This window comes from Raphanus sativus, chromosome 2 (genome assembly GCF_000801105.2).
Source record: "Raphanus sativus cultivar WK10039 chromosome 2, ASM80110v3, whole genome shotgun sequence".
In the NCBI taxonomy this organism is placed as follows: domain Eukaryota; kingdom Viridiplantae; phylum Streptophyta; class Magnoliopsida; order Brassicales; family Brassicaceae; genus Raphanus; species Raphanus sativus.
The window spans coordinates 22,746,838-22,770,141 of record NC_079512.1 but is presented as its reverse complement, the minus strand read 5'-3'; the positions used below and the strand labels follow the sequence as shown (position 1 = coordinate 22,770,141).

At 34.5% G+C, this 23,304-nt stretch overlaps 5 protein-coding genes across 8 annotated transcripts; 3 read left to right on the top strand and 2 right to left on the bottom strand.

Moving 5' to 3' along the window:
• The first annotated feature begins 2,256 nt into the window (after nt 1-2,256).
• Nucleotides 2,257-3,384, top strand: LOC108843566 (GPI-anchored protein LLG1). Its single transcript, XM_018616794.2, has 3 exons — nt 2,257-2,487; nt 2,590-2,655; nt 2,912-3,384. Exons 1-3 carry the CDS (start codon nt 2,400-2,402, stop codon nt 3,268-3,270), a joined length of 513 nt encoding a protein of 170 aa, XP_018472296.1. The 5' UTR covers nt 2,257-2,399; the 3' UTR covers nt 3,271-3,384.
• Nucleotides 3,385-3,447: 63 nt separating this feature from the next.
• Nucleotides 3,448-7,222, bottom strand: LOC108843565 (actin-related protein 8). The gene is made up of 12 exons (XM_018616793.2): nt 6,749-7,222; nt 6,403-6,488; nt 6,229-6,299; nt 6,048-6,115; nt 5,888-5,949; nt 5,705-5,802; nt 5,368-5,449; nt 5,022-5,164; nt 4,654-4,802; nt 4,300-4,433; nt 4,031-4,149; nt 3,448-3,780 (listed from the first exon to the last, which is right to left on the bottom strand). Exons 1-12 carry the CDS (start codon nt 7,072-7,074, stop codon nt 3,709-3,711), a joined length of 1,410 nt encoding a protein of 469 aa, XP_018472295.1. The 5' UTR covers nt 7,075-7,222; the 3' UTR covers nt 3,448-3,708.
• A 646-nt stretch (nt 7,223-7,868) lies between these two features.
• LOC108843244 (uncharacterized WD repeat-containing protein C2A9.03) lies at nt 7,869-10,674 on the top strand. The gene is given in 12 exon segments (XM_018616389.2): nt 7,869-7,981; nt 8,155-8,202; nt 8,315-8,430; nt 8,518-8,682; nt 8,767-8,853; nt 8,958-9,092; nt 9,182-9,292; nt 9,471-9,562; nt 9,657-9,762; nt 9,856-9,942; nt 10,030-10,084; nt 10,087-10,674. Coding segments are annotated over 11 exon segments (1,323 nt in total). The 5' UTR covers nt 7,869-7,981; nt 8,155-8,189; the 3' UTR covers nt 10,443-10,674.
• Nucleotides 10,675-14,098: 3,424 nt separating this feature from the next.
• Nucleotides 14,099-15,974, top strand: LOC108840662 (zinc finger protein ZAT9-like). Its single transcript, XM_018613489.2, has one exon. The coding sequence runs from the start codon at nt 14,381-14,383 to the stop codon at nt 15,728-15,730; it is 1,350 nt and encodes a 449-aa protein (XP_018468991.2). The 5' UTR covers nt 14,099-14,380; the 3' UTR covers nt 15,731-15,974.
• A 1,528-nt stretch (nt 15,975-17,502) lies between these two features.
• LOC108821384 (uncharacterized) lies at nt 17,503-21,909 on the bottom strand. 4 transcript variants are annotated; one of them, XM_057002643.1, is made up of 4 exons: nt 21,754-21,909; nt 20,696-20,938; nt 19,494-20,475; nt 17,503-19,396 (listed from the first exon to the last, which is right to left on the bottom strand). In XM_057002643.1, the coding sequence occupies exons 2-4, from the start codon at nt 20,827-20,829 to the stop codon at nt 17,747-17,749; spliced, it is 2,766 nt and encodes a 921-aa protein (XP_056858623.1). In that variant the 5' UTR covers nt 20,830-20,938; nt 21,754-21,909; the 3' UTR covers nt 17,503-17,746. The 4 variants fall into 4 exon arrangements, with proteins under 4 accessions (XP_056858623.1, XP_056858626.1, XP_018449927.2 ...); XM_057002646.1 differs by having other exon boundaries at nt 17,503-19,393; XM_018594425.2 differs by having other exon boundaries at nt 20,696-20,935; nt 21,754-21,893.
• Nucleotides 21,910-23,304: the final 1,395 nt, after the last annotated feature.

The following is a 23,304-nucleotide window of genomic DNA, read 5'->3' as shown; positions in this document are numbered from 1 at the left end:
TCACTGTATAATGTTATGTTCTCGACTTTTTCAACTCTTTATTACATTTTTCTGTTGCATGTCGAGACTATTTTCGAAAAATTGATAGACGACAATCAGGTTTTTTAAGGGGATCCAATATCAGTCAGGTTTTAAGGGGATCAAATGACATGTGGATTTTACTATCTTATGGTTGTTCAACTAGAGAAGTCATGAATGTAGAATATGGTGTACTAAAGTATTCAACAAGTTAGCTAAGATGTTTATTTGTTTTTTTCAAACTCAACTAAATCTAAGTTGGGTTATGTTCCATTAAAGAAGATTGTTTCTAAAAATTGGGTCAACAACTTGCCAGGAAAGATTTCTTACCTATAGCTGCTCAGGTAAAGTAGGACTCAAGTTGCCTATTGCTATTTGTAGATTCGAATGCTTTTTTCGTCTTGACTTTAAAATGTTCATTTCTTTCCACTAGGTTTCTGTAAATAATGGACTTCAACATAGAGCAAACTCTCACCGCATGTGAATAAATACTCATATTGAGGAAAGAACAGGTAAGGGGGTACTATATGACATTAGATGTCACAGAAAGGAGCAGTAGCAAGCCCAGGTTAATAATTTTTTCTGGCTTAATCCTTGCTCAAAACAGGATTTCAAATTCAAAGAGTTTGACAGAGTAATGGTTTTGTATGTTCAAAAAAGAATGGTAGAGAAATATCTTACACCACATTCTTAAAAATGTAATGAACATACAAAATTAATATACCATTCATCACCATCATATCCTATTTTAATTTATTTATCAGCTTTTTTGCTGTAAGTTTGTAACGGTGTAAGTGTAACCTATAGGAACCTATAGGAAAATTAAGTTAAATATTATATTATATCGTCTATAATTTGGCATCATACTATACTGATATCGTGTGTTGGGGTGTGTAAATGAGCTTTTTTTTACTATGCCTTGTTGAGATACTGCAATGCTTTGAGCCAATAATTGGCTATTATGATTAAGATGTGTTACTCTCTTGCTAGTGTGAATGAAGAGCATACAAAGTTTGCAAATAGTATTCATTGCTTGATGGCTTAACTAATTAACAATGAAATAATTTTGGACCAACACAGTTACATGATATCTAAACAAGTTTATACGGTCTTTAATTCTTATTGGCCCTTGTGGTTTATCCCAACTAGAGAAGTCATGAGAGTAGAGAATATGGTGAATAAAAACGGTGTACTAAAAGTTAGCTTGGCTAGGTTTCATTAAAGAAGATTGTTTTTAAATTGCGTCATCAACTTGTCAAGATAAATTTCTTACCTAAAAGTTGCTAGGGTAAATGTAGGACTCAAGTTGCAATTGCTATTTGTAGATTTGAGTGCTTTTTCTTCTTGCCTTCTAAAATGTTCATTTCTTTCCACTAGGTTTCTGTAAATAATGGACTTCAACATAGAGCAAACTCTCACCGCATGTGAATAAATACTCATATTGAGGAAAGAACAGGTAAGGGGGTACTATATGACATTAGATGTCACAGAAAGGAGCAGTAGCAAGCCCAAGTTAATAATTTTTTTCTGGCTTAATCCTTGCTCAAAACAGGATTTCAAATTCAAAGAGTGTGACAGAGTAATGATTTTTTTTTTGAAACTTTGATAATGATTTTGTATGTTCAAAAAAGAATGGTAGAGAAATATCTTACACACATTCTTAAAAATGTGATGAACATACAAAATTAATTTATTTATTAGTTTTTTTTTTGCTGTAAGTTTGTAAGGGCATCTGCATCAATGAACTCTACGGGGGAGTTCACAAAAGTATTTTTTATTATTTTTTTTATGTCTGATTTTTTTTTTTTTAAATAATAATCGAACCAACTGCGGGCCACCATATGACGTGGAACCCACAAAACAGTGATAAAAAAAAATAATCGAACCAACTGCGGGCCACCACATGACGTGGAACCCGCGAAACAGTGATAAAAAGGATTCACTGAGAAACACTTCTGTGAGATGAATTCAATTTAGGTGGAGTCCATGATTATTTTAGTATTTTTTTTAGGAATATGTGAGAGTTTGGAGGTGGGAACCCCTAATGGGGATGTTCTACAGGTGCAAGTGAAACATATAGGAAAATTAAGTTAAATATTAGTATATTATATCATCTATAATTTGGCATCATACTGATACTATACTGATATACAGTAGCAACAAATAGAATACCAGGCAACGTCATCGTTTGAGAACGTTACATTAAAGGCTCGCAGGTTTCCGCGTCCTTGTAAGGCTGTAATCCAATGTCAAAAATATGTCATCAACCTCTCTCTCTCTATTTATTTAGTTTTCAGTCTCTCTTTCTCTTTCTCTGTACCTAACTTGGTGGCTAGCTTCGTGATAGCTGCTTAGTCACTCTGTGTGTGACTAAAGAACAAATGGAGCTCAACTTCCTCTGTAGAGCTCTTTTCTTCTTTCTTTCACTCGCAATACTTTCACCTTTCTCATCCTCTACTTTTATCTCCGGTAACACTTTGTTAATTCTTTTCTTCCCCAAATAACTGTTTGAATGTTCTCAGTCAATTTGGTTAGTTTTCTTGTTTTTCTTTTAATTTTTTTTTATTGCAGATGGTGTGCTCGAAATCGAATCTCAGAATTTGCTTACAGGAAGAAATCTACTTCAGGCCCAGAAAAGCAAGTTCTTCTCGGCTTTCCTGAACTCGTTTTTATTATTTAAATTGATTTTCTTTGCATGCATGAAGATCTTATTTAAAGTTCCCTTACATAACGATTCCTGCATCTATATGGATCCATATGCATAATTTTGATTCTCCTTTCTCTATCCCTGGATGTTTTCTGTGTGTTTATGCTTATAAAATTCTTTACTTTCTTGGCTATCTGAGTGTATAATTTGGCTTTCCTCTTCTTCTTTTTTTATCCGTGGTAGCAGAATGTCCCGTGAACTTCGAGTTTATGAACTACACCATTATAACAAGCCAATGCAAAGGTCCCAAATTCCCGGCAAAGGAATGTTGCTCTTCCTTGAAGGACTTTGCGTGTCCTTACGCCGAACAGATCAACGACATGGCCTCAGATTGTGCGAACACTATGTTCAGTTACATCAATATCTATGGAAAATACCCGCCTGGAATTTTCTCTAACGAGTGTCGAGAAGGTAAAGAAGGCCTTGAGTGCCCCGCTCTGCCTCCCATTTCAGCTTCAGACCTAAACGCAGCCACTCCCACCGCTTGTTCTCATGTTTGGATGACAATTTCAGCAGCTGTACTGGTGGTTGTTAAGTTGTTTTAAGGCCGATATAGCTAGATGTCTGTAATGCAGCTTGTAATAACCTGAGGAAGAGTCTCTGTATATCCTATGATTTAGAGAACTTCAAAAACTTATAATGATTATTTATTCGTAGGACTTTTGTGTATCAGTGTCTCTTCTTCTATAAACCGACCGATGAAGTAAATACTATTACGAAGATTGTGAAAAGATTAAATATACATAAATCAGCAATGGGTTTCAAAATGGTTTATTTTGAACAGAGTATGTATAAGTAAATGTAACAAACTTAATTCTTCGTAATGGTTTTGTATGTCTATGGAGGACAATCAATATTGGAACACTATAACTATACATTCAGACATGTAAAGTACCTTGGAACTATTTGCAGGCAACTATTAACTGTCTCTCTCTCACTAACAGAATAGCTCGGTCGTGAAGAGAAGAAAACTTCTGAGAGATTCACCACATTAGTCTTGATTTGCGACGGAACTGCTTCCTTGTGATACACCAAGGACCAGGAAACGTGCTTAACTGCACATAGTAATTAATAAACATGCAATTGCGTGAGCTTCAGACGTGGTATGTTAAATATCTCAGAAAAGGGATATACTACACATCTTTAGTGACAATATAACGTTTGAGATATGTTTCAGACAGTACAGTAGTACTTGAGAAATAATCTGTTGGTATTAAAACCGCTACGGAGGTTGAGAGAGAGGGATGCGTCGCTTAACTGTAAACTCACGAATATCATCAATACAACAATGTAATATCGACTTACGTTACTGATAAGCTTTGCTCCATGCCATGCTGAGTCCACGCCGCAAGGAGGAGGGATTACTCTGACTCCGTTGCATATATAAGAAGGAAGGTGGTCGTGCAGTTCTTTCTCTAGCCTTTCTGGATACAGCTCACAAGACAAAAACCGCACAGGCATGTCAGTTAAATTGCCACCCGGAGGAACTCTATTCTGGGTGATTGAGTATCAAAGATGTTTCAAGTTGTATGCAAAATTCATGGGATTACAAAAGAGGTAATATATTATTGTACCTGCAAGTCCTGGCAAACATGCGCTTCCTCCAGCCAATACTACAGTCTTGAACCAGCTATCATCACCTGTAACTCCAGCTGCATCACAATGGTCCATACAGAGCGAGACTGCCTGGTGTAAACTCATTGCACGTCTGTTTTCACAATGACAAAAACCAATCAAATAATATATTTTAAAATGGTCAATCTTTGTAGATTTTCACAAAAACACAACTACAATGATGTAATCTGAGTATACAGTATGGTCAGATAACATCATTTCTAGTTTCAGAACTTCAGATGCCATATCCTAGAGAAGCTTCAAGCATTTATCTTTCTTAATCACTGATGGGTAATAAGTAGGGTAGGCCTTACAGTCCAGCAAGACGTGGTTGGAATAATATCTCCCCTGTCTGAAAACGCTCCTTTGACAGAGTAAACCATCCTTCACCCGCAACTTTCATTGAAGCTTGAGTGTCCCTTGAAAGTTCAGCTTTATAGTCGAGCGCCACATAACACAGGTTCTACGTTCGCATAACAAAAAGCATCAGGTAAACCAACTTACAAGAAAGAACTATGGTCAGTTACTTCTTATGTTTAATTTTTAATAAATAATTTAGGGGACATTGTACATAATGTACAGCCCTCGTGCGGGGATGAACCTTACTTTGATTTACAAAAGAGCCATATACAATGGAAAACCTAGGTAATTATTTGCTACCAGGAACATGTTAGTCAAATACCTCTTTTAAAGTACGAACAGTGTAGAGCGATTGGAAGGTAATGTTGTTCTCTTGCATCTTCTCCTTAAGGAATCCCGTGAGTTTCAACGCTCCAAAACCAATGATTTCTACACCTATCTGGCGCATCACCTTGCCATGCAAAACTGGAAACCACACAGCAGGAGTAATTTGCTTAGACACACGTGAATTGTGCAGAGAGAATCAGATGGATACACAAGGGATTTTTTATAGGAATTTGAAATGTTCACTTATACATCTTTTTGACACAATTAATCAAATTCAGTACTAAGTCGCTAAAAGTCGTCTGAGGATTAAAAATGAATCATAAAGGAGAAAAACAGCCTACTTGGAAGAATGGTTATGACTTGAAAACCAATGTTAACAACAATTCCTGATGTCCGCCGTGCAGCATATAGGGCTAAAACAGCCTGAAAATATAGCACAGATCATTCATAATTTGCGTACGACTGTAATATATAAAACCAATCATGTTATAAGGAATGCATAGTACTATCTCCAGTTGGTTATGTATCAAATTCAAGTATATAAAAAGAAAACACATTATATTATTTCTACTGGGTTTAATCGTGGAAAATGAGGCTATAAAGACGGTGAATGAATCTCTCTGAGAAAAACACTGCTCTGAATCAGTAGAGAGAACTTAAAAGTGAAAAAAGGCTCACCTGGTTAACTGCGCACACTGCAGGAACATTCATGTCAAACAAGACATTTAGGATAGCAGTCTTAAGTTGCCGCCTTGATGCCTTGGCTGATTCAGTATCTGAAAACAAAATTAAAGAAAAACTTAAAACGCGGAACCAAAAAGATGTAATCTTGAAGATAAAGACCTAAAATCAGTAGCTAACCATCAAAATGACAGAGGGGTAGTGACACCACTATTGGCTGCATAGAGGGCTTAACCTGCATCCTGTAAGAAAATTATCACATTAGAAACCATATCCCCATTTTACTTAGGCAAGTAATACAAAGCCAGATGTTACTTCAACAAAAGGACAAAAACAAAACCTGGTGAAAATGGTTGCAAAGAACTGTTGAAGCCTGGCGTAAATCGGTGACTCAATGTTGCCAAATTCCTGGCGATCAAACTAGTAAGAACTATCTTGTGTGCAAGAGAGAACAGGCAATCTTACTAACTTTCTTTTAATAAAAAATAGTAAAACTGCCCCAGTACCAAAGATTATCTCACCAGAAAAGTAGCAGAACGTCCAGAAGGTGAAGCATACTTGCTCCAACCAAACTTGCAATATCCAGAACCACCTAAACGAAAGAAATAAACGAAGAACTTGAAACTCTACTATACAAATTCAATAGGTATTCACAATTTCATTGTACAGAACAACAAAAAAAAAACAAAGCATACCATCAATGATTATAGAGCCAGGAACTTGTTCCCTCTGACCATAAATGCGCATGAAAGATAACTCTCCTGATTGACTAGAAAGCATTCTGCAAAAAAAAAGCTACTAAACATTGAATTATCTTATAATCATCTCCAAACACATACATTGATTCTGCAAAAAAATATCTATTAAACCTTGAATTGTCTTATAATCACCTCCAAACACATACATTGATACTAAACCTAGATTTATCTTATAATCATCCCCAAACACACACTGATTCACCTATTGACTAATCAAAAACAAGGAGATCATCACTAGCTACTAAACGATGACAATCCCCCAATAGCGAATTCGTAATCTCACCGGAGAGGATAACCAGAACGCAAACTTGTCTCGGCGAAGAAGATGGAGTCCCAAGACTCCTGCGAACACTGGAGATAGAATATCCAGAGACGGTTACCACCAGCCAGACATCTCCACGCCCTGCAAGCTAAGATCAATCTCACCGCGTCTCTTGGCTCCAGCAGCATCAGAATCTGGATCAGAATATCCATCGGTAGATGATCGAACACACCAAGAGAAGAAGACGACGATGGCGACAAAGGAACCTGAATCGCGCTCTGGCTCGCCGGATCCTTGCCGCTATTCGATCGGCTCCACACCGATCCCCATACTTTCCTCAGAATCATGGCCGAGTTTCCCTTCCTCTGCCAGAAAATTTTCCCGAGAAAAACTAATCAGGGAAAGTTTTGGATAGCCCGGGAGTCTTCTCTCTCGGTAGTTTGGATGAGACTGACCGACGTGGGTGTTTTGAGATAGTGACACGTGTTATAATCGAGCGCGAGGATTTTGTTACTCCACGCGCGAAGTTTAGATTAGATGAAAAGTGGTGGTGGTGGTCTCACTCACCGACGCAAATGTCAATCATCGCATAACGATATTTTGTGAACCAAATGAAGAAAGTATCGAAGTGGTCTGGACCACGTGCTTCAGTTTATTTAAAGAAATTAAGGAAACACAATAAAATACTAGAGGGAAAGATATATGGTTTGTTTTTTATTTATTGATGTTTTTTTTATGTTTTGCAGATTTTGTGAAGAAATTATGAAAATTTGCGGAAATTATTAACTTTTTTTAATTATATTTTTTGGAACAAACTTTTAATTATTATGTCTTCGAAAATAGTTAATTTAAATTGATATAAGAACCAACTGAAAAAAAATACCTGTTCAAAGCTACGATGATGTGGGACACGTGGCACTTTATGATTGGATGTTAGCTTGCTGATGTGGATGCAAAATAATGAAGCAACTTTTGGGAAGAGTATAGATTTGGAGACGCGGTGTACAAAAATGGATGCTCAGATCCGGGGCAGGTGATTTACCTAATTCTCAACCAGTTTTTCCCTTCAGATTGGGTATCCGATTCTCTCCTCATTATTTTTTAATTTAATCCTATGATTATGTATCTGGTGAAACGAAACCTCTTTTTTGGAAACTATTTTTTTTTTTGCGTTGATGACGACCCAATCCAATCCGTATATATATATAGTCTGAGAGCATGAATTCGATGATCTTTGGTTCCCGACTTGCTAGGGTTTTATATTCTTCTCCGTGAATTTCAATTGAATTTTCGAATAATTTAGATTTCTGGAAGAAAAAAAAGTAGAAAGCGTAATTTAGAATTATAATTCGAATTATTAATATGGCTACTGAGTTTGAAAATTTCCTAATTCGTCGTGTTTGATCTTGTATTTACAATTGTTGCAGGCTGGAAGTTAGATTCGTGATCAGAGAGGTCAAACATGGCTGACTTTGGTTTGTTCTGTTTTCCCTTATTTAATGGAATGATTGAGAATTTTTTTTTAAAATTTGTGTTTCCAAATTGAATTCTCACCATGTCTCTCTCTGATTACAATGAAACCTGAAGATGAATATATGGCTGATGAGTACGACATGGATGACCTGGAGGATGAGATGAATGCGGAGTTTGATGCTAGAGACATCGACGCATCTGATTCAGAAGTCGAAGATTTAGAACAATTGGTTTGTTGTCTTCTTCCTCTTTCTTTTTTTCTTTTTTTTTTTGGTTGTTTCTTAGATTAATAACACTCAAAGCTATTTGTTTTTCAGAACAAGGCTGCGGATACTTCTGCAGCTCAAGCTCGGAACGGGAAGGACATTCAGGGTATACCGTGGGATAGACTTAGCGTTACTAGAAAAGACTACAGAAAAACTAGGCTTGAACAGTATAAGAACTATGAGAACGTCCCCCATTCCGGAGAGGAAGCTGGGAAGGTGACTTACTTCTTGATTCCAAGGTTTATCTCTTTAGAAGATATGTCCTTTTTCTCATTCTAGTTTTTGCTTGTTTGGAACTAGCATTGCACGGATACCGAGAAAGGCAGCTCTTTCTATACGTTCAGGAGCAATTCTCGATCAGTGAGATCAACCATTCTTCATTTCCAGGTTTGTCAAAAACTACCACCGTTACACTCTGTGTTATGTGTCCTAGTTTCATGAAAAGCTGATCATAGTTAGTCTGCAATATTTTCATCTTTTTGTTGTTGCAGTTGAGGAATTTGGTCTGGGCTACATCAAAACATGATGTTTACCTCTTGTCCAACTACTCTATCAGCCACTGGTCTTCTTTGACTGGTTCCAGGAATGAAATTCTTAACGTTAAAGGTCATGTAGCTCCTTCTGAGGTTCGTCTCTCAAGCCTTATCAAAACCATGTAAAATTAATTTGATGCGAGCTCTCCTTTCGTCTATCTGATATATAATTATTTTTTCAGAAACATCCGGAGAGTTTGTTGGAAGGATTTACAGAAACTCAAGTTAGCACTCTTGCAGTAAAAGAAAGGCTGCTAGTTGCTGGTGGGTTTCAAGGAGAGCTCATTTGCAAGGTTAGTTTAGAGTCCTAGAATGGGATATTAAGGTTAATAGCAACCCCCCCCCCCCCCCCCCCCCCCCCCCTCCCCCCACGGTGTTTCTATTAACTGCTTTGAAGTCTCTTTTCATTGATTTAAAATGTCCAAAAAGTTGCTTATCCATGTTCTAATTTTTGTTTTCCCTGCAAACCAGCATCTTGATAGACCTGGTGTGAGTTTCTGCTCACGCACAACTTACACGGAAAACGCTATCACCAACGCAGTAGATATATATAGAAACTCCAGGTACGTCTTCGCCCTTTCGTATTTGGTGGCATATCTTATTTTAAGACAATAGAACAAAAGAGAAACTAAAACTAGTTATATGGTCTTTTACTAGTGGCGCTCTTCACTTCATGGCCTCAAATAATGACTGTGGAGTCAGGGACTTTGACATGGAGAGGTATCAGCTTGTCCAACTCTTCCGTTATCTTTGGCCCGTCAACGTAAGCTCACTTAACTTCTCATTTCGTTTGGCTCTTGTGCGGGTTAATAGAACTCAACCTTACAAATTTATGATTTTTGGGAAATTTGAACAGCATAGCTCCTTAAGTCCTGATGGAAAACTAGTAGCAGTCGTTGGAGATGACCCAAATGGTCTATTGGTAGACTCAAGCAACGGACAGGTGCTTAACATTCTTCTTCCCAGTACAGTCTATTTTACTCCGGTTAGGCCGGCGTGGAGCCTTACTGGTTTTGATTTTTGTTTGCAGACGATCGGGACGCTAAAAGGTCACTTAGATTATTCATTTGCATCGGCTTGGCATCCAACGGTGTGACATTTGCCACAGGAAACCAAGACAAGACCTGTCGCATTTGGGACACAAGGAAGACCTCGGAGTCAGTCGCTGTGCTAAGAGGTAACCTTGGAGCGATCCGGTCAATTAGATTCACATCAGACGGACGGTACATTGCGATGGCAGAGCCAGCAGATTTTGTCCATGTGTATGATACAAAAACAGGTTACAGAAAGGAGCAAGAGATTGATTTCTTCGGAGAGATTTCTGGGATCTCGTTTAGCCCAGACACTGAATCTCTCTTCATCGGTGTTTGGGACCGGACTTATGGAAGTCTCTTGGAGTATGGTCGAACCAGAGACTACTCTTATCTCGATTCATTGCTTTGATACAATAAAATTTTCAAAATTAAAAAGAAACTTACATAAAATAATCTGTTATATACCGTATTGGTTAGATTTCATACCGACAAGAAAAGAGAGACTTCGAAGCTGTTCTGTTGTGTAACTCTATTTGTTGTACTTTTAAAATGTACATTTCCAGAAAGTTGGGGATTGTCTTGGGATCATAAAATTATCTTAGAAAGATATTTAGATTTGGTTTGAAGAGATATTTAGAAGATTTTATTTCCAAAAAAACGTTTGCTATATTTATGGGATAAGTTAAGCATCGATAGTAAATCGTATATAGTTTACAAAAATATTCTCTAAATTATGGAAGGATAAAAGTATCTGGTTTGCTTTGAATTTTACATTATTTGGTTTGATTAATCGGTGAACATGTTTTCATGGTTTCTTACATACTCCTTTTTAGGTGGATTTTAAAATTTTCACGAAAATACAAAATTTTATGTAATTTATTTTGTCAACCAATAAAAAATATAATATTTTTTAATTGGTTACAAATTTTAAATTGCATTAAGTTTTATCTAGAAAAAAAGAAAACATCACTTATTTTGAAACAAAATAGAAATTTTTAAAAACCACTTATAGTGGTACGGAGAAAGTATTATTTTTGGTTTGAAGTGTTTAGATTCAACTTTTGGGGGTTTTTTTAAATATAAAAACTAGATTTTCACCGAGATCTATTTCTTTTTTTAAATTTTATTTATAAATTATAATGAACAAAAATTTGGTAATTATAAAATTATGTGTTTAAAATTTGTAACTTAATATATTTATACTTGTGTTGACTCAATTCAGATCTACCGTTGAATCATGAAATCTGATGACTCATATATAATTCGGTTTTAATTTAACTACCACCACTATTTTAAATCGGAGAAAACTTGGTAAAAATTCAAAAAACCCTGTTATCAATCCATCACCTGGCACCAATTGTCCCGTGTAAAACTAGGATAATTTCGATGATTTAAAAAATGATCAAACATCTTATACAATTTTAAATTAGTATATAAATTTTAATAAACTATTTGATCTGTGACTTTTTATTTTTTTTTAACGGAAAAACTACTATGTCATTTAAAAAATAAAGAAAAAAGTTGTAAAGAAAATCAAAATTTGTAAGAATTAACATTTTCGAAAACAAAAATTTAAGATGAAGACATGCTGGATTTGGACGATATCTTATACTCCCTCTGTTCCTAATTAGATGATGTTTTAGTACAAAACACACAGATCAAAAAAAATATTGTTTATATTCAAAACACTTGATTAGATAGAAAAAAATAATGCTACTCATAGAGTGAATACAAAGAGTCATAATAAATCAATAGTATTTTATTAGTTTTACTTTAAAAGTCTCAAAACTTCATCTAATTTGAAACAAAATTTCATTCCTAAAACATCATCTAATTAAGAACAGAGGGAGTACAATAATAGGAAAGTAGTTACATTTTTTTATATTTATTTTACATAAAATAACACTAAAGAAGAATTTAAAACAATTACCAAATTGTTAGTAATATAGACAGTTGAAACTCTAAATTAATATTCGATAAACTAATAAATATTTGATAAATTAATAAATATTATGTTTTAAATTTGATCAAATATAAAATAACACAATTTAATAAAATTATAATTTTTACTAATATAAATATATGGTTCCAATATATATATATATATATATATACACATAAATTGATAAATAATATAGATAAAATTTTATATAAATGTGATAATTATATTGTATATTTTTTTATTCAAAATGAAGTTTATCTTAAAGTTTTCTTAACATTTTTAGATATATTAATATTATTTTGTCACTTTACAGTTAAAATGCATTTATATTTACTGTATAAACTATATAGTCAGAAAAGAATAATATAAATTTTGTATCCATAAAATTTAATCAATAAATATACCATAAAATCAAGTAATTTCATATTTTTATATAAAAGTATACTTTAAAATATATAAATATGGAAAGGAATAATGACAAACAAAATCTGGTTTTTTTAAATTAATATCTATGTAATTTAATTAATAAAACATTAAAATCCAATATTATTAATTTATAGATTTTTTACTGTATAATTTAATTATATATGAGTCTTATTCACACAAGTAATGGAAATATATCCCATTTTAATAAATAATATGGATAACGATAAATAGAATTTACATAAAAATCTAAATATATCATATGAACTTTTACAGAATACTCCCTCCGTTTCATATTACATGTCGTTCTAACCTTATGCACACAGATTAAGAAAATATTTAATTTTACATATTTCCAAAATAAAAACATTATTACCAATACACCTAACCATGTATCAACCAGTAGAAAAATGGAATATAGAATATTGTCAATAAATTTTGCATTGAAAATCGAAAACGACACTTATTTTGAAACAAAAAAATTCCCCTAGAACGACATATAATTTGAAACGGAGGGAATATATAATTAAGTAATCGTAAATGCATATAATATAGGGTTAATTTTTGTCATATACACATTGAAACAATAAATAAAGAAAAGAATGATGTAATATTGAATCCAATTTCCCTATAATATATGCTGAACTAGATAAATACTTAACTCTGAATTTAGAGTGATCCATTTCCTACATAAGAATACCAAAAGTCTTTACCTTCTAATGTTGTATGAAATTATTTATATTTTATTTCAATACGTGTCTTACAGTAAAATCTTTTTACATGTGTTTAAAATAACTTTTATTTATTAAAATATACTGTACAAAGTTGGAAAACAGAAAAAAGTAAGAAATGAATTTTTTTCTTTAGTAACATATGTATGTTAGATCTGTGAGATTTGGAAGTGTTTGGGTTCTGTTTATGAAAAGTTTTGATAGTGTAAAGATGTATATAACTAATATATGTCAATATCTGTGACAAAAAAAAATATACCACGTAATTTTCATTTTTTTAAAGTAATTTTTCATATTTTGCATAGAGCAAAGTTTGATATTGGATGTATATCTTTTACAAGAAAGTTGTAGAAAGATTTTTTTTTTGGTGTAAAGATTATCTTTTGTTTCAATGGATATCCCAAATTAAAATCAAAATGAATGAAAATCCAAATAAAATCTTGATTTAATTTTCATAAATTACATTGCTCACGAAAAAGATTAATGGAGATTAATCACTCATTACTATTCCGTAAATCCTAAATGCACGATTGACTACGACGTGTTTGGTTCCAAACACAAAACGTGAACTCAACTTTATGTTTTTTTTTTTTGACATCACTCAACTTTATGTTTAAAACCCACCCAAAAACAGGTTTGGTAAACTAGGATACTCAATCAATCACAGATATATTCTTTGTGCATATCCAAAAGAAATTATGGTAAATTATAAAAATCAAAAATTTAAAATTAAAATAAAACTTACACCATATAACACTGTAAACAGTGTTTACTAGTAAAATACAAGCAATTTGTGTTTTGTATAAACAGTCAAACACGCCCTTTAAATGTTAAAAGTCATATCTCGTATTGTTTGGTAAGTGCTACAATGAAGAGATATGATACAGACCATTTAATTAAAACTTAAATAACAAAATCTATATATATAATATAATATATATATATATATATATCAATTAGATAAATAGAGACTATTCATCCTTGAGTAGACTCTTCTTCACTATTTTCTCTCTATTGTCTACATCTTCTTCACCTCCCCAAGTTCCTATTCGATTCTATTTTGTCTTTCTTTGATTTTCATATATTTGAGATTTATCTTCTTGAGTTTATAAGAGGTGTGGGAGAATATCTTCTTCAGTACGTTAGGTATATACCGAAGAAACCCTATTTGTCATTATCAGCTGGTGAGATCTGTTTCATCTTCTATCTCTCTAAGCTTGACTTTTGTTTGGACTCAAGCTTTGTAAGCAAATGGATCAATTACATGGTAACAAATCCAACTGTGGATTCTCACTTGGGAGACCTAGATTTGGATCTACACAAGAAGATCAAGCTGAAAACGTTGAAAAAGAAGCTAAAAGCATCGGTCTCAGGAAAGAAGAAGAAGAAGATGATGATGATGGAGCTAAAAGTGCAGATCTAGAAGAAGAAGAAGTTGAAGAAGAAGAAGAGAAGAAGCATATTTATTGTGCACGTGGTAAAAAAAGGTTTAGGTCGAGTAAGCCTTTAGGTGATCACAAAAGGCTTCATATGCTCCATACTCGGAAATTTTCAATGGCGAGACCAAAGATGGTGTCTGCTGGTATGGTTGGCAGATATGATGAAAGAGGTGAATTTGAAGTTGATTGTTGTGTTTGTCACAAGAAGTTTACATCAATGAAGGCTTTGTATGGACACATGAGGTTTCATCCAGACAGAGGATGGAAAGGAGTTTTGCCTCCTCATACTGATGATTATGATGATGATGATGATGATGATGATGACGGTGATGGGGATGATGATGATGATGATGATGACGGTGATGATGATAATCATTGGGGAATGGGAAACGTCGTTGACCTAAAGGAATCGGTCAAAGGATCGTGGACAACAAGGAAGAGAGGAAGGAGAAGTGCTTTGAAGGTTGACGAATCAGATTTGAAGGATAATATTGATGCTAAGAATCTGTTGTTCTTAGCTACTACTGCAGAGGATGTTGATCTCGATATTGCAGAGACTTCTGATTCTCATTCCGGCCAAGAGATGACCAAGAAGACGAAGAAGAAGAAGAAGAAGAAAGGATTGTCTGAGATGGAGAAAGAACCATCTCAGCTTGAGGTTGTTGTTGGTGGAGCTGATGAGGAAGGTGGTGGTGCACGTGAGAAGCACGTGTGTGCCACTTGCAACAAGTCCTTTACTTCTTATCAAGCTTTAGGAGGTCACAGAGCAAGTCACAACAAGGTCAAGATTTTGGATAAACATGAAGTAAGGTCAAACGGTGAAGCTTTATTCCTTGGTACCGAAGCAATGGTAACCGGTTTGGCTAGTGCTCAAGGACCAAACACATCATTAAGCAGTAATGGCGGTCACGTCTGCAACAAATGTCTTAAAAGTTTCCCAACGGGTCAAGCTCTTGGGGGTCACAAGAGACGCCATTGGACTGGACCAGTTTCTAGTGAGGCTGCAACTGCTGTGCCAACGGCTGCAGCCTCGCCATCAGCCTCTCCATCAGCCTCTCCAGCAGCAGATACTTCTAGTCAAGTAACAGAGACACTGCAAGAGGTGAAGAAAAGAAAGCTTTTGGAGTTTGACTTGAATGAGTTGCCACCTAATGAAGAATGACTCTTAGAGACGTATATATGCAGGCAAGTATAAGCTTTAATTTAAAAATCCAAAAAGACAAAGATATTGAAATTAGGGAGTAATGATGGTAAAAAGAGTTGTTGACATGGTAGTTTGAGAAAAGAGATAAAGATACTGGTTGATCTTTGGTTCTTGAGGTTCCTGGTGTTTGGCTTTTAATCTATAATTTGGTGGGGGTCTTTTGTTATTTTTATACAAAGGATATATAATGCTTTGTATTCTTCTCTCAAGCTTTGACTTTTCTTCTATCTTTTCATGCTTTTGGATTCACATAAAGCATGATGGTTTAAATTGACCAAAGTTTCAGAAAGTAAACCCATCTTATTCATCACACCATCTTATCTTTCTTTTCTTTTTCTTGTTTTCAAACTTAAGGTTTCTCCATATAATGTATTGGATATTTTTGGTGATGATTAGATGCTTGATAGTAGAACTTTCTTATAGACAATTTTTTTTTCCTAATCTATATTTGTAGAACAGTGGATCTCAAAGTATGGCCATAAACACATTTGCACTAAAACAAAATGCTGCCTATGATTTACAGTTCAAAGTTACACAATGGAAAACTTTCAACACTTACTATGGTATATCATTTTGTTTTCTTTGTGCTATCTTAACATATGGCAAATTCGAGATTTGAAACATACCAACAGCTAAGCAAGATAATAAGAGAGATCACATCTATCTATTTATGTAATATTCTTACATTAAGAAAAGACCCGAGATAATCTTATTTTCTACAAAACTTTTGGAGGTTTAGAGGTTTACAAATCTAAAGCTCATCAACAAGACGCCTATGAGTCTCATGAATCATTTAGTTACATAAATAGAGTATACTGTTTATTAATAATTATGGTTTGGTCTTAAACTCTTCAAGACGTGGTCATCATTAATTTTCTACTTATGTGTTGGGACAAATACAACAAAACAAACGTTAAGATGGCTCTTTGTAGTCAAATGTCAAAGTCTCCACTTGCTGCTAATGACATAAGACAGAATAGCATCATCACTCATCAGGAACACCACATAATATTCACACAACTAAAAGTTGAATTTGTCTTTCTATACATTCTTAAGAGCTAAGATTTTATTAAATCGATACACACTGACATCATGCCATTTCATCAAAGAGGAGTTGGTCTGCTGAAGCTAAGTAACGTAATTACAATATAAAAAGAAAAAGTTGACAGAGTGAAAAAATATGTTAATAAATAAAACATATTCCAGGAAACAAAATTTATCATGTGGGTACAACAGTATTTGCATCTGGCATTAACTGGAAATAGAACTGCATAAACAGCAAGCCAACTGTAGAAGAAGACATGATGATGTGGTCTTTACAACTCTCTTTCTTGAAACCCTTCACTTCTTGGATATCTAAATAATGGTTTTGTAAATCTTGAGCTTTGACTATTTAGATTCTCATCTTTGCTCTCTGCTTTTCCAAGTTTGTGCAAGATTACATACGATGTTGATATAGAGCTGGAGCTGGAACTTCTAACTATGATGAATACGCTATGGATACAATATCGGAAATAGACTCATTTTATATAATTCGAATTAGCAAAAGCAATGTCTATTTTGATAATATGGATTTCAAACATTAATCTTGATTTGAACTTTCTCTTGGTGAACTGTCTCCAAGGGATTGTTCAGCAATTTACCAAGTTTGTGGAAGAATCATGTATTCTTTTACCACCAAATCTTAAAGCGAAACTAAAAGATTATAATCTTTTGAGCTTTTAGACAACTTTGGTGGCAATGAAAGGCGTAAGTTACTTATCTTCCTCTACAGAATGTTTGTTATTTTCAAGTGTTTGCTTTTTGTTTTGTAAACCGTAACTACACAGTCTCTGCAGAAAGAGATAAAGGCATGGAAAATGCAGTAGAACATACCAAATGTAACCTTAAAACCCCCCAGTGCACCCATGCTCGATGAGAATCCACTTCTCGGTTTCTTCTTAAACTGCATAAAGGTCCAATCTTTTACGTTGGCTAGCTCGGAGAAAAGTGCCTCACGTGATCAAAATTGTTTCTGAATGGTGAAGCTTGTGTTTGTTGCTGCGGTTGCTGATGTGATGATGACTCGAAACTGTTCCTTAAACATAGACTTGTGTTGAAGTATAAGCCGGTTCCAGCGCAAGGCTGAGGATCATGGAACTGAGGGGTTGGTTTTAAGCTGATCCGAGATGCTTCATCCTTGTTGTCTGCTTCTCCTTGGTTCATGACCATCAAGTCTTTTCCCATTAACCTCAAAACCGAGTTTGAAGGACTCGGAGGCACAACAGCACTGCTGGAGAATTTACTATTATGAAGATCAAACTCTTTCTGGATCATGTACGGTGACTGCTCAAACGCATCATTTGGAGGAGATTTGGTTAAGTTCATGGCTCTTCGCTGCAGTAGATGAGATGCTTCATGATTCAAGGAGATTATGTCTTTTCTTTGGCAACAACAGGGCTCATGACCGTTGTTTCTAAATCTCCAAGGTGTTTCCTTGTCAACACTCATCGGCTCAGCAGCCTCAGGGATGGTCCCATGATGAGATGGAACACAAAAGCTCATTGAAGGAAACTCTGCGGGAAAGTTGAATCTGCCAGCTGGAAAGTTTGAAACCGCAGAAACAGGTGATTCAGATGAGTTTCTGTCAAGCTGCTGGTCCATAGAAGATTGGAACTGGCTTGTAACAACAGAAGAGTTTTGTCCAAGATTCTCATCAAAACACATACCCCGGGGACTCGGTAAGAATGAGCCTGGAGGGCCTGGAATGGGAATGGTATCAACCTCTACAAACAAGCTTCCTTTTCCTCTTATTACCTCAGAACACAACCTCACATCCTCCTCCTCATCGCATGCGGTTTGCTCGTCGATCATCACATCCCCAACTACTTCAGAGTAATACATTGCTCTCTCGCTAGGTATGGTTTCATTAGAAAGTGGAGGAGTGCCTGTTTCATCACCTGTGTCATCGGTTTTGTCCAACAGATTGGCTCTTTTGGTATAGTCTTCCTCTTCTTCACTACTTTCTTCGTCATCATCGTTGTCATAATCATAGTATCTACTAAATGAAGGATTATTATCATCACCAGAAACATAATCATCATCTGATAGTTCACGTTCTTGTGTCATTTCAGATTCCCATTTCCCAGTTTCTTCTTCTTCTTCCTCGGACAAATCATCAAACCGAGCTCTCTTTAGCTCCACAGGCGGTGATAATAGTCTCCAGCCGTTTGCTACAAACGGTGGGGACAAGTTTCTCATGTTAGTTGCATCTGCAACCTCTCTGACATTCTTTCCAGGTGGATACTTATCTTCTTGAATCGAACCAAAGCTCTTCTTCTTCAACTCTACTCTGTTTCTTTTACTCTCAAACATAGTCTTATGATTCTTTCCAGAGACTTGGCTCCGCAGCTTCTGTTTATTTAAAGGAGTAGAATCAGCACCGCTCAACACAAGACGGTCTCCTCCTGACCATTCATCATCATCATCATCCTCAGATGGCTGATCCCTCAAAGCATAAAATTTATGTCCTTTCTCATTTAGCTTCTTTGAAACCAGACCACTACGTTTTGCTAACATACGCTGATTATAGATTCTACGAGGACCCTTGCTGCTGCTACCTTCTCTTCGATTCTCCGGTACCTTCTGTATGTACAAAAGCAGTGTACGGTTATTTCATGAACCTAATTGCTACACAAAATATATATATATATATATATAAAAAAGAAGTTTATAGCATTACCTCTGAAGCATTGGCTTTGTGATTGATAGCATGTTTCTTTCCACAACGTCTCTTCCTCAAGCTTATTTTACTGTTTTCTTTACTACTAATACCATCCTCGTGCTGCTGCTCTCTCAACGGAGTAGAAGACTTCTTGTCGCTGAACTCTGTTAGTATCCGCAGTTTTTGACCCTTGGCATCAATGTAAACAGGACCAACGCCGACAGGAGAAGCTTTGCGCTTCTTGGACACATCAGCAGCAACCCGGTTTGTACGACTCAAAACCGACGCCCATTGTGTTCCATTTCTCTTGTCAAGATCTTCTAATGTGCATCTTTTGGCAGTAGCGTAGATATCAACCAGCGTTTTAATCTTCATCAGTGGCTTCGCTCTAGGCCTGCTTAGCTTACTACTAGCAAATGGGGCCACTGAATCAACAGACATACACTGATTAACTCTAGTCTTGCTTGGCTTACTACTACTAACCGGTGGCACCGGTGAGTCAACAGGTTTAACTCTAGTCTTGCTTGCCTTACTACTAACCGGTGGCATTTCTGAATCAACAGACAGGCACTGATCGATGTGAGCATTCAAAGTAGTGTTGGAAGCTGATGAGAAAGCTTTGCAGATAGGACATGTTTTTGATTCAGAAGCCGTCGTCACAAGGACACCACAACTTTCTTCTTTGGACTTCACCATTCCTCCTCGTCCACACTTTTTATGACTCTTGTAATTACTTGTAGCAGCTACTACTATCTCTAACTTAGACTTGGAAACACTTGTGCTAGTAAACACACCATTCTTGATGCAAACTCCTTTACTAGTCTCTGCTATTGTCTGATGATGGACATGCGATACGATTTGCTTACTAGAAGTGGTCTCAAACTTCTGAAACGGTGGCAAAGGATCAGTCACTCCATGAGATGAGAAAAGATGGAGACTTTTGGTAGAAAACGGCCAGCTCTTCTTGATGTTGTTCTTCCTGTTACTGTATGCGTAATCTCTGCAAAAAGCATCAAACACAGACAAAGAACCAAAGTTAACTACTTTCAATAAGAAGCTAAACATAAATTGAAACCGTAAGTAGATTTTATGCATACAGAAACTCAAAAAGGTGAAAACTTTATGAAACCCATCAATCAGAGAAGGAAGAAAGGTCAAAACTTTATGAGGATGAGATCATTTGAGACTGACCCATCATGAAAATTCAGAGACTTTTTTACCTGATGGAGAAATTGGAGAGATGGGATTGACCTAACTCATGGGAAGAAGAAGTGGTGGTGAGACGTAAGAGATCGGAGGAAGAAGAAGAAGATGATAGTGGGTCACGTGGTGGGTTCTCAGTGGATAAGAACATTTGATTCTTCCACTGTTACTATTTGCCTCTTCTCTTCCCAAATACTTTAACATAACACCAGATCTTCTTTATCATTTAACACCAAGTCAAATCTGATCTCCTCCTCCTCCTGTCAACAAGACAACATGTAATCATGATTTTAGAAACTATATATTCATGAGATTTGTAGTTTTGATGAAACTTATAGAGAGGAAAAAGTAACATTATTTCATGTGAAAGGATAGGAAGATACTATATGTGTGTGTGATTTGATGAAGTGAAAATCCACAAAGACAAACAATTATTCTCATGCAAAAGACAGTGATTTTTATTGTCCTAAAAGATCCAGTTAATCTGATTTCAGAGCTTAATTATGAGGAACAAAAAAAAGTGAACTAAGTCTTCCCATCAGATGAAGAAGCTACTAATTAAATTTTATCAGTTAGATCAAAGTTAAGAGGATTATATACAAAGATATAGTTGTTCGCAAACTGAAAAATTATATGAGCAATAATTATGTGACCCCAAATAAAATTTAAGACATGGGGTAGATTCTTGATCAGTTAATTAAATAAAAAGGATGTGATTACAAATGGATTTGAAGGAAGTAAGACAACTAATCTGAAAGAAACTAGAACAAAAAAAAAATAGATCAACAGTAAGATGAGATTTAGATACACATACAGAAAAAAAAATCTGAAAACTTGAAATCAGAACCCACCAACCTAAACTATTTGGTAGTCAATACAAGAAGAAATGAAAAGACTTTGGAAACTGTGATATTTACTTATAAATCTATACACACATACCCATCTTTAAGATTTCAAGATTTGAGATCTTGCGATCGGATGGAAGTATAGAAGATCAAAAAAGAAAAAAAAATAAGATTCACAAACTCTAAACCAAAATGAAAAGCAAGAATGAAAGTAAGTGTAGTAGACAAACCTTAGATGGGTTTTCTTGGCAAGAGAAAGAGAATGGTTTCTTAGAGAGAGAAAGAAAGCACTGAAGAAAGGAAAAGAGAGAGAGATGAACCAAGCAAACACTATTAATGAAGTTTAGTGTTCCATATAAGTCCACATATGTATGTATTATCACTACATGTGAATAAAATAAAGAGTGAGAAAAAACAAATGAGTGCAAGAGGAGAAAATATCGGAAGTGTCCATACTAACTTCAATTATTTATCACACTCCACCATCTCCGTTTTATTATTTTTTATTATTCTTATTCTATAGATTTGGTATAGCTAAATTTCAAGTCTCTTAATTGCTACATTCTCTCATCCCCAGAATGTAGATTTTGATATATTTGGTTTTTCCATGCTAAATGAGTTATTATTTTTATTCGACAATTGAGTTCTTATCAATTGTAAATATCACAAAGGTTGTGATTGGTTTGATAAAAAAACAGGTTGTGATTGATAAAAAAAACAGGTTGTGATTGTGTGAAAATAAAAGTGCGATAGAAAAATATAATATAGTTTAGTAGTGCATAATCTACGCCATCTTGATAGAGGGATGTATTATTTCCTTTGCTTTTAACATTTTTTTTCAATTTACACTTGACGAAAATTAGAACGAGGTAGAATTTCAAGAGATAGTCTTAAGACTTTTAATAAATAAATTAAATATCATAATATACTCCTTCCGTTTCATATTATTTGTCGTTCTAAGTCTTTGCACACAGATTAAAAAAACATTTAATTTTACATATTTCCAAAATAAAAATACTATTACCAATACACATCCTCTAAACTATATTTGAGAAGTGATTTTGCCACATGTCCTCTATACAATCAGTTTCACAAAAAAAATATGACATGGCTACTAAAATTGATGATTTGGCTTCCGAAAAATATGACATAGATTATTTCATTTAATATTGATTTATATTTTTTGTAAACTTTTTATAATATGGTAATAACTCATACCTTACATTTAATATTGATATTTATTTTTGGTAAACTTCTTTAAATATGATAATATCACATACATCATCTATAAAATAAATATATTCATATATAACATTAAAATTTCGAAATTATATTTAATTTATTTTCTATAATTATACAATTTGTATTACTAAATCTTTAAAAAATTGCTACAATTTTTAAAAAAATTTGATTTCTAATCGTAAAATCATTAGATTCTTATATAACTACAGATTTTATAAATATTCTTAGTTCAAACTTTTAATAATTATACAATATACTTTTTTAAAAAATCATTTTATCTTAATTTAATATTTAAATAAATAAAATCTATATTTAAATATCGGTAAAAATAATAAAATCTATAATATTTAATAAACCTTCTATAATCAGTTTCACAAAAAAAAATGACATGGCTACTAAAATTGATGACATGGTTTCCGAAAAATATGACATGGATTATTTCATTTAATGTTGATTTATATTTTTGGTAAACTTTTTAGAATAAGGTAATAACTCATACCTTACATTTAATATTGATATTTATTTCTGGTAAACTTCTT